Genomic DNA, 18,284 nt, shown 5'->3' with positions numbered 1-18,284 from the left:
AAGGCCAGGGCAGATGTCACTGTTCCAAGTTAAGAACATAAGAACATGCCATACTGGGTCAGACCAAGGGCCCATCAAGCCCAGCATCCTGTTTCCAACAGTGGCCAATCCAGGCCATAAGAACCTGGCAAGTACCCAAAAACTAAGTCTATTCCATGTTACTGTTACTAGTAATAGCAGTGGCTATTTTCTAAGTCAACTTAATTAATAGCAGGTAATGGACTTCTCCTCCAAGAACTTATCCAATCCTTTTTTAAACACAGCTATACTAACTGCACTAACCACATCCTCTGGCAACAAATTCCAGAGTTTAATTGTGCGTTGAGTGAAAAAGAACTTTCTCCGATTAGTTTTAAATGTGCCACATGCTAACTTCATGGAGTGCCCCCTCGTCTTTCTATTATCCGAAAGAGTAAATAACCGATTCACATCTACCCATTCTAGACCTCTCATGATTTTAAACACCTCTCTCATATCCCCCCTCAGCAGTCTCTTCTCCAAGCTGAAAAGTTCTAACCTCTTTAGTCTTTCCTCATAGGGAAACCTCATAGTCTTTCCATTCCCCTTATCATTTTGGTAGCCCTTCTCTGTACCTTCTCCATCGCAATTGTATCTTTTTTGACATGCGGTGACCAGAATTTTTTCTACAGTATTCAAGGTGCGGTCTCACCATGGAGCGATACAGAGGCATTATGACATTTTCCGTTTTATTCACCATTCCCTTCCTAATAATTCCCAACATTCTGTTTGCTTTTTTGACTGCCGCAGCACACTGAACCGACGATTTCAATGTGTTATCCACTATGACGCCTAGATCTCTTTCTTGGGTTATAGCACCTAATATGGAACCCAACATTGTGTAACTATAGCATGGGTTATTTTTCCCTATATGCATCACCTTGCACTTACCCACATTAAATTTCATCTGCCATTTGGATGCCCAATTTTCCAGTCTCACAAGGTCTTCCTGCAATTTATCACAATCTGCTTGTGATTTAACTACTCTGAACAATTTTGTGTCATCTGCAAATTTGATTCTCACTCGTATTTCTTTCCAGATCATTTATAAATATATTGAAAAGTAAGGGTCCCAATACAGATCCCTGAGGCACTCCACTGCCCACTCCCTTCCACTGAGAAAATTGTCCATTTAATCCTACTCTCTGTTTCCTGTCTTTTAGCCAATTTGTAATCCACGAAAGGACATCACTACCTATCCCATGACTTTCTACTTTTCCTAGAAGCCTCTCATGAGAAACTTTGTGAAACGCCTTCTGAAAATCCAAGTATACTACATCTACTGGTTCACCTTTATCCACATGTTTATTAACTCCTTCAAAAAAATGAAGCAGATTTGTGAGGCAAGGTATGCGCGTGCTTGCATTTTGAAAATTGCTGCAAAGATCGCGGATAAAACATGCCTGCAGACTTCGCAGTTAGAAGATTGCCCCAGAAATGTTACTGGCAGCAGAGAGAAAATGCGTCACAGAAGCTCCACTGCTGCATCCACTCTTCTTTCTTGTTTTTTTAGCCATACGAGTCAACCTGTGGGATCAAAGCGGAAGGGGTCTGCCAAGGAGAAGGAACCTCCAAAGAAGAAGAAGATTGTCCAGGGGGTCTCGGAGATTGAGAATCTGCTTGTTGCCATGGTGATGTCCCGATCTCTGCTGCAGCAGGACACCCCAGAGCTAACAGACGACATCCCATCAGCTGATCTGAAGCTGGAGAATGGTTTTCCACTCCAGATAATGCCAGGAACAGGTAAAATTTATGAGCTACTATGTACAGGGGTGGCCTCAACCTTGTTCATGTACCTCAGTTCTGCCTCCGGTTCTATAATCCGGCTTTGTAGTGACTGCTAGGTAGGAGCGTTTCTGTGGACACGGCTATTATAGATGAATGAATGCAGAAGAAAAGAGTCACTTAGGATTCCTCAGGATAATTCGGTATATTCACAACTCCATGGGAAAACATTAGGGGCCCATGGCCTGGAATATAAATTCCTCCATTTGTTAATGCTTTAAGAGGACAATGTTTCCAAAGAATTTGCCTGGATAACTATAAAATTCCTTGAGTTAAAAATCCCCCTTCTTTTTTTGACAACATGCATACTTCCTACTGTGAGAGGAAAAAAAAAAAGTGGGATTGGAGCAGGGAAGGCAAAATAACGAGCTGGAATTTCATTTAGCGCACATTCTTTGCACTTGGTGCCAGGTCTGCAATGTAAATCACCCCCAGGGGTTTCAACATGAAATCTCTGCTCCAGCCTTGTCCCTTTTCGGTACAGTGGGAAGGTAGTTTTTGGCACCTGTTTGTACCCAGGTACCTATTTAATTATCCAGGTCAAATCCTTTGAGCATTCTCCTGCCCATGGTTTTTAAGAGCCCTATAATCCAGATCCCGCACTCTGACCTTTTCTTTCGGCCAGTATAGCAAGGCTCAGCTAGCTACTGGCCCATGATGCTGGACAGTTCACCCTCTGTTCACTATTCACATGTATGTATGTATGTGTGTGTGTGTGTGTGTGTGTGTGTGTGTGTTAGACATTTTTATATACCGAACATTTTGTTTATCACTTCATGTCGGTTTACATTGTGACTAAGACCAGGTTTTAATCCTGGTCTAATAAAACAAGAAACTTTAATTATATAAAAGCACTTGTAAATTATCAACAATAGTAGATAAAATAAAAACTAAATTTAAAAAATTAAAAATTGCCCAATAAAATATTAAAAAGGGTAAGCAAAACAATAATACAAAATAATAAAATGCATAGTTTTCTAAAAGCTTCCATGCTATAGCTCACTAACGTAAGCATTTACTAACTAACATAGTTTTGCCCGTGGTGTAAATGGGTGAGGTTAGTGTGGGGAAGGTAATGTATGCACGGGAACTTCATTTTGAAATGCCCATGCATACTTTACTGCGTGTACAGTAGGTGGAAACCCCTGCAGTCCTGCAGACCAGCGTGCAGGTCCAGGGGTCTTTAACCTACATATTCCTGGGGCAGTTTCATAATTGTCCCCCACATGATTATATGTCTATGATAGTATGAAACTATCATTTTCCCCACACCTTTTCTAGTCGTTTCTTCCAGCCCAGGCTCTGAGACTTTTCCAGTCTCTTGGCAGTACTGTGCAGGCTGCTGCACTAAAAGTCTCTGATCTTTTGAAAGGAATTGATTGGGCCATACATTCAATAAGAATATATCGGGTGTAAATGGTATGTTCCTGCCCACAGCAATAATAAGTACCAAGTTCCATTTTTTTCTCCACTCTTGTGCAACTCCATGAAAAGTGGGATAAAGTTCCAGCAGTCCCATAGCATTTCCAGCAAGCAACTGGTTTCAGTACTTTCGGGGGTTCGAAGGTATAGAATTTTGATGAAACACTTTTCCTTTCTATAGTAACTTGTAAGTAGTTTCTTGTGGATGCTACCATGGAGACTTTTGACATAGATTCAAACTTGCAAGGGCCCCACTAGCAGAGGCCCCCCACCTCCCCCAAGACTCACCCAGAGTGCATGGTGGTTAGGCGGAGGGCCTGGGAGCGATCTCCTGCTCCCGAGCCAGTGGGTGCTAGTAATCAAAATGGTGCTGGCAGCCCTTTGTCCTTACCATGTGACAGGGGCTACCAGTGCCATTGGACATCCCCTGTCAAATGGTAGGGGCAATAGATTAATTAATGGATTTATTGATAGTTGGCAGTGTCATTTGCTTGGAAACACCATAATGCAATAATTACATTTCACAAATCAGTCTATATAATCACATCATTTTTTGATGTAAGTCTTTTTTCATTGCAAATTACCTTTTGAAAATGTGTGTTTTTATGGAGTGAATGTGGAGTGAGTGAGTTTGTTTTTATATTTTGTATTTCTCTATGAAGCTGTAGTAATAAATGAATTTAGAAATGTACCTCAGCCAGGAGTCCAACATTATAGCTCCCTTTGGAATGTGTAACCCTTGACTAAGTCTGGCCCTTAGTGTAGACAGATGGACTCAGCAGCCCACCATTGGCTGCCGTTATACAGGGTCCTTCAACGAATCAAGGGTAAGCCATGCTTTCATTTACATAGGGCATCCACCCTGCCGGGTGTCAACGCCTTCAGGTTGAGCACACTGGCGGTCTCCAGCTATAGTCAACCAACCAGTTCAAGTTAATCAAGTTTTTAACCTTCTAACAAAAATTATCTAAGTTAACCATATTAAGTTAATCAATCAGTCAGTCACACATATATCCACAATGCTTTGCAAGGAAGAATACTGAGGAGCTGCACTTCCTGCAGGGGTATATGTACTAGGGACTGACGTCAGATTGAAATCTGATCCGTCTCCAACTGCTATCAGGAGTACACTATACCCATTGGTCCTGAGTCCATCTGTCTACACTAAGGAAAACGAAATTATCAGGTAAGTAATTTCTCCAATGCCGCTGAAGTTGGGGTTATAAAGTTTTATTGTTTGACCTCTACCTTAGCTGAGCCAGAAACTATTAAGGGAACTAGTAAAATAAAAATCTAATAACAGCAGTAAAACACTTAGGGCCCTATTTATTGCTAAAGGTTTTAACCCATTTTATGTCTCTGGTGAAATGCTCAGGGCCCTTTGATTTGTGTCAGAGAGGTAATGGCGTCCATGGTGACCTACCAGCACCAGAGCCCCCTGCCAGATTTGGGGTTAGGGTGAGCCACTGAATGGATGCAGATAGGTGAGTGCACTTACACCACATTGTTTTGCTTCTGTTCCATGTTTTTTACCAAAGAGAAAAAGAATCGGAAGAAAAGGAAAGAAGTGCCGCCACCTCCACTGTTAATCCAAGACCCAGCGACAGCCCTTCAGCAGATCCAGCAGCGGGTGGCCCTGCTCCTGACAGAGGATACCGAAGCACCCAGCACGCCTACGCTTCCTGCCAGCAGGTTTTGGGAAGAGGGAAGGGGATGCGGCGAATTGTGGGAGAACAGCATGCTGCGGGAAGACCGCCCCCCCGAATCCTACTACTTGGCGGCCCTCATTCCTCCGCTCTCAGTGTGGAAACCACCCCAGGTAAGGCCCTTCTGACAAACCGCTTTATGCCTGGAGATTAATTAAAGTGTGACTAGAGACCGAAGATCCAGATAAATACAATATGAATAACATTTCCAGAATAATTTGGAATATATATTGGCCATACTTTGTAATTTTTTCGGTTTCAGATTCGGGTTTTTAAATAATTTATCAAATTTAGGAGCCTATTCGTCAAATTACGATAATATGCTAAAGCATGTTAATGTGCCTTGTTAGTAAATAGGCCCGTTCAGATTAATGGGGCTTATTTATTAACAGCATGTGTTAACGCAGTTTGATAAATTGGCCCTTCAGCATTTAATGAAGGTGCTAGAGTGAAAGCACAGAAGACTGAAATCATTCATTTAGCCACAAAGTGAGCCTAGTTTAACAAATTAAAACAAATCTTGTCTGGAGCAAAAGCTAGTTCGCAGTCAGAGAAAAAGTAATAGTTTAATGTTAAAAAAAATTTATATCCCTCTCAATAATCAATTCTTGGAGTCGGGATGGAGTCAGTCCAGAGAGTGGCTACTAAAATGGTCAGTGGTCTTTGTTCTAAAGCATATGGAGATAGATTTAAAGGTCTAAAAATGTACACCCTGGAGGAAAAGCGAGAGAGAAGAGGTATGATTCAAATATCTCAAAGGTTTCCATGCAAAGGAGGTGAACCTTTTTCAACAGAAAGGAGGCTCTAGAATGAGGGGTCATGAGATGAGGATGAAAGAGGGTAGATTCAAGAGTAATCTTAGGAAATATTTCTTTACAGAGAGGGTGGTGAATGCAAGGAACAGCCTCCCAGTGTAGGTGGTGGAGACAAAAACAGTATCTGAATTCAAGAAAGCATGGGATAAATAGAGGGGATCTCTAAGGAAGTGGTGGCAATTATAATGCTAAATTAATTGGACAGATGGGCAGACTAATGGGTTATACGGTCTTTTTCTGCTATCATGCTTCTATAAGGAGGGTGCATGGACAAGCAGGAGTTGAATCTTGGTGTCCTGCTTCTTGGCCTATTACTGTAACTACTAGGCTACTATTCCTCTCGGGTACCTCTTTGTCATTGGATATAAAGTTCTGCTAGAGATTTTTCTGATTTATGCTTCTTAATATGCTTGGGTATCTTTATTGAAACAATGCATTTGTTAAACTAACACAGCTCCCTAGTTTTTTTTCTTAATTCATTACATCCACTTGCATTTTATTCTCTGTAACAAAGGGTTGCCACATAAGAACCCAACATCCTGTCTCTGACAGTGGCCAGTTCATGTCACAAATACCCAGCACATCCCAAAAAGTAGCTATATTTTGTGTTACTCTCTCCTAAGGATAGTACTGGCTTTTCTTAGTCTGCCTGGCTAATAATGTTTTATGGAGTTTTCCTTTAGGAACTTGTCTAACCTTTTTTTTTTGTAATTAAAATTTTATTGAACTTGTAAATTTACATAATGATCTAGTGATAACACAGTACCATGCAAGAATGAAAATACAATTCAACCTTTTTCCATTGTTGTTGTTCCCTCCCTCCCCACCCCTTCCTCGGCCAAATCTTCTCCAAGGACAATACCATAACATATAAGGATAGGTTCTGCTAACACAATAAAATAGGTTGGAAAATAAATATTATTAAATATACATTCCCAGACCAAAACCTGTATAGTGTGAGGCAGTCATTAAAGTAGAAACTACCAAGCACACACTTGTGGAATCCATAACCTACTAGTTCCTACTATTTGATGTACTATAATTAGACCTTTGTTACCTTTAAAAAATTTAGCATTAGAATGTATGTTCTATGACAAATTACTAACCATGTTAAAAAAATATTGGGATTGTAAACCGTTGTGATGACAATACCGAATGACGGCATATAAAACTCTACAATAATAATATCCTGAGTGCTCCATTTCAAATAAATCGATCCCACACTCTAAGAAAGCTCTCCAGTCTGTCTTTACCCAGAGCTGTAAATTTCCTCATAAAATACTGTCCACAGCCTCTTAATAACCAGAAAAATCGGTGCCGTAACATTCTTTGTCCAAAAAGCTGCTAATTCACACTTAGCTGCAAATACTGTTTGGGCCACCAAGAGCAACTTACACATTGGAAGATCCTCCAGAAACACAGACAAAAGAAATACTTTCAGATCATTACAATGGTCACTGACAAAATTTACGATAAGTCACAGATTTGGGTCCAAAAACTCTGAACTTTAGAACATGTTCACCATAAATGATAGAAAGTGCCTGTTTGAATACAATTCCTCCAGCAGGCTTTAGTGTGATTGCTGTAAATGGATTAACCATATGTCGTACTCAAGCTCGTTTTTTGGGCACCTAACACTATTTCCCTGAAGGTTCGCTCTTTCACATAGTACCTCTCTAAAGAACTTCATTATTTCTGCTGTAAAGGTCTAGTCCATAAACATATGACCCAAAGCTGGGGAACTACATAATAATTTTTAATATTGGGAACTGTCAATCAGCTCCATTAATTTTGGTCTATACATCACCTGCCAGGCATTCCGTAGGGACCTTCTTTGCCATATGAAGCTAAAGATATGGCTGCGTAACTTTTTAAAGAAGGAATTTGATATTTCTGTTGGCAGTGTTTGGGAAAAAATAACACCATTTAGGGAATAGTGCCATTTTAACGGTGGCTATGCGGCCCAACCACATAGTCACACTCCGACTAATCCTGATAGTTTTAGCCAGCAAAGGTATATAATCTAACCAAAATGTATCCTTCCAATCAAGCCCTACTTGAATCCCTAGTTCCTGTTCATACTCAAATCAGTCTAGACTCCAGGGTTTTGCCTCCCTGCCAGCAGATGGAGACAGAAAATTTTTTACTGATGCTGTACATAACCTAGTGTGCCACCTGCAGACCCTCTGTATTTCTCTGTCTCCAGCAGTTGGTAGGTAGGTGGTATGAAACCTGCAGTCTATAGAGAAAAAAAAAAGATTAAAAGATAACATTTCTGGATCCTCCCAGGGGATTGTGAGATCCTTGTGGGACCATCCCCCCTAGTTTGAGATGGACGAGCAGGGGGTTGGTGACCCTTCTGATAGCTCAATCTGGAGGTCCTTGGGGTGGACAGCTGGTTGTCCAGATCCCTCATCCTTCACGAGACAGTAGTGGAACCTGCTGACAGATCTACACTGCAAGCCCAGTGGAGTGGAGAAGTATCCCTTTTTACGGTTTGTCCTGGGCTGGGTCACTAAAGTTTGGCAAAAGGAATGGAGATTGATATAGCCAGTGGTCTGGCTCTCTTCTGATCCGCCATGCAACCTGCACTCCTGAAACCAGAATTCCTGCACCAAAGGAAAGTATTGGTTTCTATGTATTTTTATTCTCTGAGTGGAGAAAAAAAAAAAGGGTTCTGGTGGGGAGCTACCTTAGTAGCTCGGGGAGCTCAGCGGGTGTTGGCTTCAAAGAGCTGAGGGACTGTTCCCCTGCCTACCGTTGAGGTGCTAGTGATGCTGTGGGTGCGGGGAGTAACAGCGTGTGGCAAAATCAGCATGGCGTTCAGTGGTCTGCGTCGAGCATTGCCGTGCCGGTAGGAGAAGCATCCTTGATGTCCGCAGCTGGCCGATAGGGTATGTGCTGGTTAGATGGCTCAGACAGAGCCACAGGGAACGTGCTGAGAGAGAGATTTGAAAAATGGCAGCAGCCGCAGGGACTGCACCAAGAGAACGAGAGAATTAAAAAGCGGCAGTGGCTAGCAGGGTCTCCCTTCCCTGTAGTGCGGGAACGGTGGCCATCTTGGATGCAGATCCCGTATTGCTGGAGAATGTGGAAAAAGGACCAGCTTTGCTGTGTTCATTTAGCGCCACGGGTGGATTCCAGGAAAGAATAGGTCATAAACCAGACACTTTGCCATATTGGCCCGATTCCCTAATTAATACCGGTAAATTCAAGAGAAGTTTAGTTTTAGTAAATATAATATCAACAGCAAACATCGAGATTTTATATTCCTTTGGATCCCAACGTATCTTTGCTGTATCTCCAATTTTCTCTGCAAATGGCAGTATTACTAGAGCAAATAATAACGGGGATAAAGGGCATCCCTGTCTGGTTTCTCTATCCAAAGGGAATGTGGATGAGTAACCCCCATTAACTTTAATTCTAGCTTCAGGGTTTGAATAAAGTGTAACCAACCCACTTCAAAAAATTAGATTCCAAGCCAACCTTTTGCAACAAATGTAGCGCATAAACCCAAAGTGCTCTATCGAATGCATTTTCAGCATTGATAGTCAAAAATACTGCTTCTATTTGTTCAGATCTTGCCTACTAGGCCAGGTTCAGAATCTTACAGATATTATCTGCCACCTGCCTGCCTGGAATAAATCGTGAATCATCGTTCTTCATCAACATCAGAATGACTGAATTGAAAGATGTCGCTAAAATTTTGGCCAAAAGTTTCAAATCTAAGTTTAGCAATAAAATAGGGCAGTAGATCCCCCAACTAGTCGGATCCTTGCCCGCTTTTAATAATACAATTATGCCAACTACATTCATAGATGTAAGCAACTGAGGGTCCATCAATAGAGAATGAAATAGTTTTTCCAACAGAGCACAAAACACGTCCCCAAATTGTTTATAAAATGTCGCTGTCATACCATCCAGTCCCAGGGCTTTGTTAATGTTCAAAGAGGCTATAGCTTGAAGGATTTCCTGACTCGGTATTCTTCTATCAAGTCTGGAAGTCTGTTTCTCAGTTAAACCAGAAAGGGTGATCTTGCATAGATAACTTTCTATCTCTGCTTCTTTAATTGAGTCATTGACTGTATAAAGAACTTCATAAAAGCTAACTAACTGGTACCTGATTAATAAATTATAAAGCACTTCTTCCTTAAGTTTGACAATTTGATTGGATTTTTAAGCCACTTTAGTTTCCATGCTAATAATCTACTTGGCTTATTGCCAAATTCAAAATACATCTGTCTGACTAAATCCATCTTATACTTAATGTCCTCAGCAATCAAACTTCTTTTAAAACCCTGCTATGCTAGTCACCTTCACCACGTCCTCTGGCAACAAATTCCACAGCTTGATTGTGTGTTGGGTGGAAAAGTACTTTCTATGATTTGTTTTAAATCTGCTGGTTGTTAGTTTCATGGAGTGTCCCCTTGTTTTAGTATTATTTGGAAGAGTGAGTAACTGTCCTTTATTTACCCATTCTACACCACTCATGATTTTATAAACCTATCATGTCCACTCTCAGCTGTCTCTTTTCCAACTTAAGAGCCCTAGCCTGTGTATCCTCTGATGAAAAGGAAGCCATCCCATTCCCTTTATCATTTTTGCAGCCCTTCTCTGCACCTTTTCTAGTTTCACTGGTTTGTTTGGTTTTTTTGTGATGGAGTGACCAAAACTGTACACAATACTCAATAGGTCAATACAGAGGCAAATAATTTTTATTTTAGTCTCCTCTCCTTTTCTGATCATTCTGTTTTTGTTTTTTTAATCGCCGCTGCACACTGAGCTGAGGATTTCAACGTATTGTCCACAAGGTGACTCCTAATACAGCACCCAACGTTGTTTCCATCATTGGAATTATTTTTCCCTATGTGCATTCAGATGCCCAGTTTCCAAGTCTTGCAAGGTCCTTCTGTAGTTGCTTATAATCTGCTGCTGTTTCAACAATTTTGAATATTTTTGTGTCATCTGCAAATTTGATCACCTCACTCATTGCTCCCTTTTTCAGATCATTTATGAATGTATTAAACAGCATAGATCCCAGTACAACTCCCTCTGGTACTCTGCCTTTCTCCATTTGGAAAACTGACCATTTAGTCCTACCCTCTGTTTAACCAGTTACCAGTCCAGAGTAGGACACTGCCTGAGGGTCTCTCATGGGGGACTTTGTCAAATGCCTTTGAAAATCCAAATACACTATATCAACCAGTTCATCTTTGTCCACATCTTTATTTATTCCTTAAAAAAAATGAAATATTTGTAAAGCAAAACTTTCCTTTCCTAAAACCATGTCGACACTTCCCTGCATAAGCGCTTTTCCATTGTGTGTTGAAAGTGCTAGAAAAATAAAAACTGTTTCCTAGCATTTGCCAGATGGACTCAGAACCAATGGGTTGGGCTCCCCTGCCAGCAGTTGGAGATGGTCAGGTTTAAAAAAAATGTCACCGCAGATACACCCCTGCAGTGACCTCAGCCCTTCAGTTTTTCTCCGTCTCCAGCAGATGCAGAAATGCTTTCCCTATGAGGATCGCTGTACCTATTGGAAGAAGAAATTCTACTTTTAAATTGAAGAAAAGATTGAGCTCTGCTCTCCTGCGGTGATACCTAAAGGTCCCTTCCCCAGTTGAGAATTCCTGAGGTGATTTCCAAGATCCCTCAGAGGTGAGCCTTGGTCCGGTAGCCGGTTCCCAGCATGGACTTTGCTGCTCAAGCAGCTGAAAGGCAGCGAGAGCAGGAAGCTGGGTGCAGTGGTGACGGCCAAAGCCCTCCCCCCCTGCAGCCGGAGACCGTCCCTGTACTCAGCCGGTAAGCACTGAGCCCAGGTAAGTTGAAAAAAAAAAAAAGGAAGAAGATTTACCTTCAGAGAAGAGAGGTTTCAGGTAGACTTCCTCTGGTCTCCTTGCTCGGCCTGCCGTACAGACGCTGTTCCCGATCCTGTTGGGGCATAGGGAAGTAATATGAGCTGCCCCCCCCCCCCCCCCCCCGGTGGGCTAGGCCCCACTTTAAGCTTGGTCAGCACACTGCATGGTAGGCTGCGGTGTCGCCATCTTGCGTGCATCTTTGTGTGTCTCGTATTACCTACCATAGGACATTGGTATGCACTGTGCACATAACGTCATGCTCGTACTTACGCGCACAATAACGTAAGCGCAGGATATAGGAAAAGCCATGCACACAGGCTGTGCGTGCGCCTCGCCGCACCCCACCTAAATGCTCAAAATTTGTGCGCATACATTTTTGAGCACTAGCCGACCGAACGCAAAGTTACCACAGTCAATGGCGCGGGCAGCCAAGAAACATAAGTGCTTTGCTCTCTGCACTGCTTGTCATATTAGGCCCTCTCAGCCTGACCCGGATTCCAACTTGTCAGCACTGTGAGGAAGCCCAAGGGGATTTGGCCTCCCCGGATTTTGCTGACCCTGTCTTCTCCCATTCAGATGATGGATTGGCAGCCTTAACTGGAAGTACTCCGGATCTGAGTAACCCCTTGGCTGGGTCTTCCATGGGAGAGGGAAACTTGGCTGGACCCACCCCAGTTCCCCCTGGGCTAGGCATGGACCTGGCGGCCTTTTCTTGGGTGGAATTTTTCCAGGGACTACAGGCCTTTATACAGGCACAGTCTACTTCTTCACCTGCTTCTGTCCGACAGAACCTCAGCTGGCCCCCTTTCCCTCTCCCATTCCTGTTGGCAGACCTTGAGGCATGCCCCGCCTGACAAAGGGTATCCCTAGTCGGGACCCTGATGGCACAGATGAAGAGCAAGATCCCTTGGAAGAAGGGGAAATTCCCCTGGGATTAGAACCATATCAAACCATGTTACGGTTTTTCATAGAGATGAATTGCCGACCTTGTTTTCCCAGACCCTGAAAACGCTGGGAGTACCTGGAGCGAATCTATGACAGAACCAAAGAAGAATTCCATTCTGATTTCCTTGCGCAAAGCCTCTTGCTTCTTCCCAGTACTGGAAGCCATCCAGGAGTTGATTGACCTAGAATGGGATGCCCCAGAAGCAAGTTTTAAAGGGGGCCGGGCATTAGAAGCTCTATACCCACTGGATCCAGCAGTGAGAGAACGTTTGCATTTCCCTAAAGTGGATGCACTGGTCTGCGCTGTCTCTAAGCAAACTATCCCAGTGGAGGAAGGAGTGGCCTTAAAGGATGCACGCGATATATGGTTGGAATCTATTCTTAAACAAGCTTTTGACACAGTACAATGACCTTACAGATTGCTTCTTGCTATGCCCTGGTAGCACGTTTGTGCCTACTTCTCTCTCAGGAGGTGGATGACTCGAGAGTGAACCCCAGAGCGGCTATGGAACCCGCCCTGCCTTTTTAGCAGACTTCAGCCAGAGGAGTGGCCTCGGTGGAAGCGGCCAGAAGACAGCTATGGCTGCGGAATTGGTCAGCCAACGCAACCATCAAATATTCCCTTTAAAAGAAGCACTCCTATTCGGAAACAAATTGGAAAAACTGGCCAGTAAAAAGGGTGAATCTCCAGTCCCCCGGCTACTGGAAGATAAGAGGAAGCAGTTGCAGTGTCCCTCGCCTATGAGGGGCCAGTCCAGGGGCTCTCAACGTTTCTGCCCCACAGAAATTCGACAATTCAGAGGACTCTGTCCTTTGGAAGACTTCAGTCCTTTTATAGACAACAGCCCAAGAGAGGGACAGGGGCAGGTTCAAGATCGTCCCAAACCTCCCAATGAAATTTTACCAGTCAATCTTCGGAACGAGTTGCTAGTGGGTCGACTGTCTCTTTTACAAAAGGTGGGTTGCGATCACTGCGGACAAGTAGGTACTGGAAGTCATATGAGAAGGATATGCGCTGAAATTTTGCAGCATTCCTCGGCACCTATTCATGTCGTCTCCTTGCAACTCTCCTCACAAAAAGCAGGCAGTGGATATTACTCTTTTAAGGCTCCTCAGGATGAGTGCTGTAATCCCAGTACCTATGCCCCAGGAAAATATGGAGCGTTATTCCATTTATTTCATCGTACCCAAGAAGGAAGGTTCCTTTTGCCCCATCCTGGACCTCAAGAGTGTCAACCGTCACCTACGAGTGAGTCATTTCCACATGGAAATCTTATGCTCTATGATAATGGCCATACAACCGAGAGAGTTCCTGACTTCCCTGGACCTATCTGAGGCCTACCTACATATTCCAATCCGTCAAGGACACCAGCGCTTCCTTTGCTTTGCCATACTAGGTCGCCATTATCAGTTTTGGGCACTGCCCTTTGGCCTCTCCACCGCCCCAAGAACATTTTCCAAGATTATGGTGGTCATGGCAGCAGTGTTGAGAATAGAAGGAATTCTGGTACACCCATACTTGGACGACTGGTTGATCCGGGCCAAGTCTCTGGAAGAAAGTCTCCGAGTGACCAACAAGGTGACCTCCTTGCTTCAGGAACTCGGTTGGGTAGTAAACCTGGACAAGAGAAGCCTCAAGCCTTCCCAATCGTTGGCGTATCTGGGAGTCCGGTTCAACACCAGGCAGGGCAAGGTCTTCCTCCCGACCACACGGATACAGAAGTTGATATCCCAGGTGCGTCAGTTGATGAACACAATATGCCCAATGGTATGGAGCTATCTCCAAGTTTGTTTATTTAAAAAATTTTCTATACCATCTTAGCAAATAAAATTTGAACAAAACGGTTTACAATTGTTTCTCAAAAATAAAACTTAAACAAGATAAAATTAAATTAAAACTAAAAATATGAAAATAAAGTTTGAAAAAAGTATAATGGTGTATGTATCAATATAAACTAATAATATAATTACTTTAGAAAATTAAAATTTACTCTAATAAAAAACAGTTCTTTGATGGCGGCAACCTTGGAAATAGTGCCGTGGGCGAGAGCACACATGTGTCCACTTCAACGCTCACTGCTGTCATGTTTGAACCTGCAGTCTCAAGACTTTTCGATTCAGCTCTGCTTACTGAGTCTACTCTCACTTCAAGTGGTGGTTGCAGGAGGCTCATCTGAGCAGGGGTGTGTCCCTGTGCTCCCCAAACTGGCTGGTTCTTATAACTGATGCGAGTTTCCAGTGCTGGGGAGCTCTCTGTCAAGAATTCATGGCCCAGGGATGTTGGATGGAGGAAGAAGCCCTCTGGAATATCACTTGCCTGGAAGCCCAGGCAGTGAGGCCTGTGTGCTTGCAATTCAGCCACAAATGACAGGGTTAAGCAGCCCACATAATGTCAGACAACGCAATGACTGTATTGTACATCAGCCGCCAGGGAGGAACCAAGAGCCAGCAGGTGTCTCTGGAGATAGACCTCCTTATGGAATGGGCAGAAATACATCTAAAGACTATCTCAGCCTCACACATCGCAGGAAAAGACAACGTCAGAGCAAACTTTCTAAGCAGGGAGAGTCTGGATCCAGGAAAATGGGTGTTGTTGGCTGAAACCTTTCAACTGATAGTAGATCGCTGGGGCCTTCCATCCATCGATCTGCTGGCTGCATCTCACATGCAAAGGTTCCCCAATTCTTTAGTCGCAGAAGAGATCCCTGGTCCCTGGTGATCGACGCTCTTGTTCAGACCTGGTTGGAAGAAGAGTTGCTATACGCCTTCCCTCCATGGCCCCTGCTGGGCAGGATCATTTGCAGAATCGAGTACCATGGGAGAGTAGTCCTACTAGTAGCTCCAGATTGGCCCAGGCATCCGTGGTATGTGGACATGCGGAGACTCCTGATGGAGATCTCCCTGTGCCTCCCACTGCACAGGGACCTGCTACAGCAAGGACCGGTCCTTCATGAAGATCTGACTCCTGAGAGGGGTCACCTGATGAGGTGAGGATATTCTGTGGTGACAACTGCCACCTTACTCCGTGCTCGGAAGTTCTCTACAGCCCTAGCATATGTGCGGGTCTGGAGAGAATTTGAGGCCTGATGCGAAGAACACGGTGTGTGTGTCGTCCCCCCCCCCCCCTCGGGTGGTCAAAATCCCACATTCTGGAATTTTTGCAGGATGGCTTGAATAAAGGTTTGGCCCTTAACTCCTTGAAGGTGCAGGTAGTGGCTCTCTCCTGTTTCAGGAGCAAGGTGAACGGAACCTCCCTGTTGGCTCATCCAGATATGGCCCGTTTCTGAAAGTTGTGAAGCACCTTGGCCAACCCTACTGTGGCCGGTTCACTTGTGGAATCTTAATCTAGTATTGGAATGTTTGGCAGGGCCCTCCTTTTGGATGCTTCGCGGTCTTTCCTTTGAAAATGGTGTTCTTGGTGGCTATATGCTCAGCGCATCGCATCTTTGAACTGCAGGCATTATCGTGTCGGGAAATATTCCTCCGGATGACTCCAGGAGTGTTACAGCTTCATACATTCCATCTTTCTTGCCCAAGTTAGTCTCGGAGTTTCATTTGAATCAGTCCATTTCGTTGCCTTCCCTAGATAAGCACAGGGACGCGGAGGAATATTGCCTCCTCTGTCATTTGAATTTTGGTAGACTTTTGGTGCGGTATCTGGAAGTTTCAAAACCTGTCGAAAAATGGACCGCCTGTTTGTTCTTCATGGTGGAAGGAAGCAGGGCGAACCAACTTCGTGGGCTACCATAGCTCACTGGATTAAGGAGGTGGTCACGGGAGCCTGTGTGGAGGCAGGAAAGCCATTACCTTGTCAGGTTAATGCTCATTCCACCAGGGCTCAGGCAGTCTCATGAGTGGAAGTTAGACTGCTGTTCCCCATCGATATCTGCTGAGCGGCGATGTGGTCCTCTTTGCACACCTCCAGGTTCTATCGCCTGGACGTTCAGGCCCGGGAGGTGCACCCTTTGCAAGGGCAGTATTAACCGGACCGCGGGCAGCCTCCTGCCCTGATCGAGAGTAGCTTTTATACAGCCCATTGGTCCTGAGTCCATCTGGCTACACTTTAGGAAATGGAGAAATTACTTACCTGATAATTTCGTTTTCCTTACTCCGTTGGCACCATTCTTGGGCAGCCGGGGGCATCCCGCCCCCGGCTGCCCAAGAATGGTGCCAAGGATTCACCCATGGAATGGATATCGATTGCAAGAGATTACGGGTAAGCCATCATCCAGTCCCTAGATCAGGGCATCTATAATCTTACTGAAGTTCAGTGTTTGGTTGAGTACAGTTCACGGTTATATGTTTTTAATCAAGTTTTTTTCAATAGTATATCCGCAGTGGCTTTTGAAGAGACTACTGAAGGGCTGAGGTCAATGCAGGGGTGAATCTAGGGAGAAAACAGCTTTGAAACCTGACTCCGTCTCCATCTGCTGGCAGGGAAGCATAAACCCATTGATCCTGAGTCCATCTGTCTACACCAAGGAAAACGGAATTATCAGGTAAGTAATTTCTCCAGTTTGTTTGTTTGATGTAATTTATCTTTAATTTCTTTATAATTAGCAGAAGGAGAACGCTCTACCCTCCGTGTTATCAGAGAGGCCACAGGCATCTCCTCAAGTGCAGGTTTCCACTGTTCTTGCTCTTGAGCCTACCCACAATGACCTTGCACACAATGCAGAGGATGGCGAAGCCTTCAGAGAGCCTAGAAAGGGTGCCTGCAACACTAGCCAGTCGTTCACTCACAGCCAGAAGGAAAGCCAGGCTCTGCAGGACCTGACAGAGCTGGCAAAAGAAGGGCTTACTCTCACCCAGTGGAGCCTTGCTGCTGGCCAGATCCATCCAATCGAGGGATCAGGTAATACAGTTTACTTATATCGAGATCTCCTCTCTCACTTTGCTCATGCTTCTCTTTCTCCTCGTTTGCTCTCTGCTTTTTCCTTGCTCACTTGCCATGCTCTCTGTGTCCTTCCTTGCTCTCTGCTTTTTCTTGGCTATCTGTGCTCTCTTGGTTTTCTCCTTACTAGCTTTTCTCACTTGTGCTCCTCTTGCCAGTTCCAAAGGTCTGAAGAGCAGGCATCAGTCAAAGAGCATGCTTGGAGAATTGGGGAAAGGGGTTCGTGTGCAGTGCACACCAGATTTTTTAATTTGTTTATCTTTAACATCTTACATATATATTAGCCCTGTAAAACTTTCAACTCTACCAGGCTAGTCTGGAAAACAAAAGCATGAGCATAAAGGATGTAAGATTATATTGGGGTTGTGCTGACTTCACTATTGATGGCATAATTTCTGATGTTTGAACTCCTGGATGTACTATGTAGGGATGTGCTTTTGTTTGAAACAAAATCTCCTGTTTTGTTTCATTTTGTTTTTTTAAAATAAAAGAAACACAAGTGAAGTTCTTTGTTTTTCTGTTTCATTTTAAGAAGTAAATCAGTCAGCCCTGGCCCGCCCCTGCTGAAAAAATGCAGTATCAACATTTAAAAATAAACCCCACATCCAGGCCGGTCCCCATTCCCCCACCCCTTCTCCCTCATCCGTGGGCCCAAATGGGACAAAAGCAAACCAGAGTTTATCTTGCTCTGCTGATGCCACATTTTAAAATGGCACCACCATTCTCCAAAATGGTGCCAGCATCATTTTGAAATAATACCAGTGGGACAGGAATGACAGAACTGCTCCTGTACTATTTGGGAACCCTTGGATGGGGTAAGTTAAGGGGTGAAAGAGGTCCT

The 18,284-nt window shown here is 43.9% G+C and overlaps 1 protein-coding gene across 4 annotated transcripts in view; it reads left to right on the top strand.

The window, feature by feature from the left end:
* SLX4 (SLX4 structure-specific endonuclease subunit) overlaps nt 1-18,284 on the top strand; it is an 83,641-nt gene that overhangs the window by 26,370 nt on the left and 38,987 nt on the right. For 3 of the 4 annotated variants that reach the window (XM_029576594.1, XM_029576591.1, XM_029576595.1), the window contains 3 exons: nt 1,532-1,761; nt 4,764-5,044; nt 17,110-17,404. In XM_029576594.1, coding sequence (XP_029432454.1) covers nt 1,532-1,761; nt 4,764-5,044; nt 17,110-17,404 — 806 coding nt within the window. The remainder of the gene's footprint in view (nt 1-1,531; nt 1,762-4,763; nt 5,045-17,109; nt 17,405-18,284) is intronic. The other variant, XM_029576593.1, reaches the window with a different exon arrangement.

This window comes from Rhinatrema bivittatum, chromosome 14 (assembly GCF_901001135.1).
Source record: "Rhinatrema bivittatum chromosome 14, aRhiBiv1.1, whole genome shotgun sequence".
Classification (NCBI taxonomy): domain Eukaryota; kingdom Metazoa; phylum Chordata; class Amphibia; order Gymnophiona; family Rhinatrematidae; genus Rhinatrema; species Rhinatrema bivittatum.
Note: the sequence above shows the minus strand (reverse complement) of the source record. Positions and strands in the feature narration are given on the sequence as shown.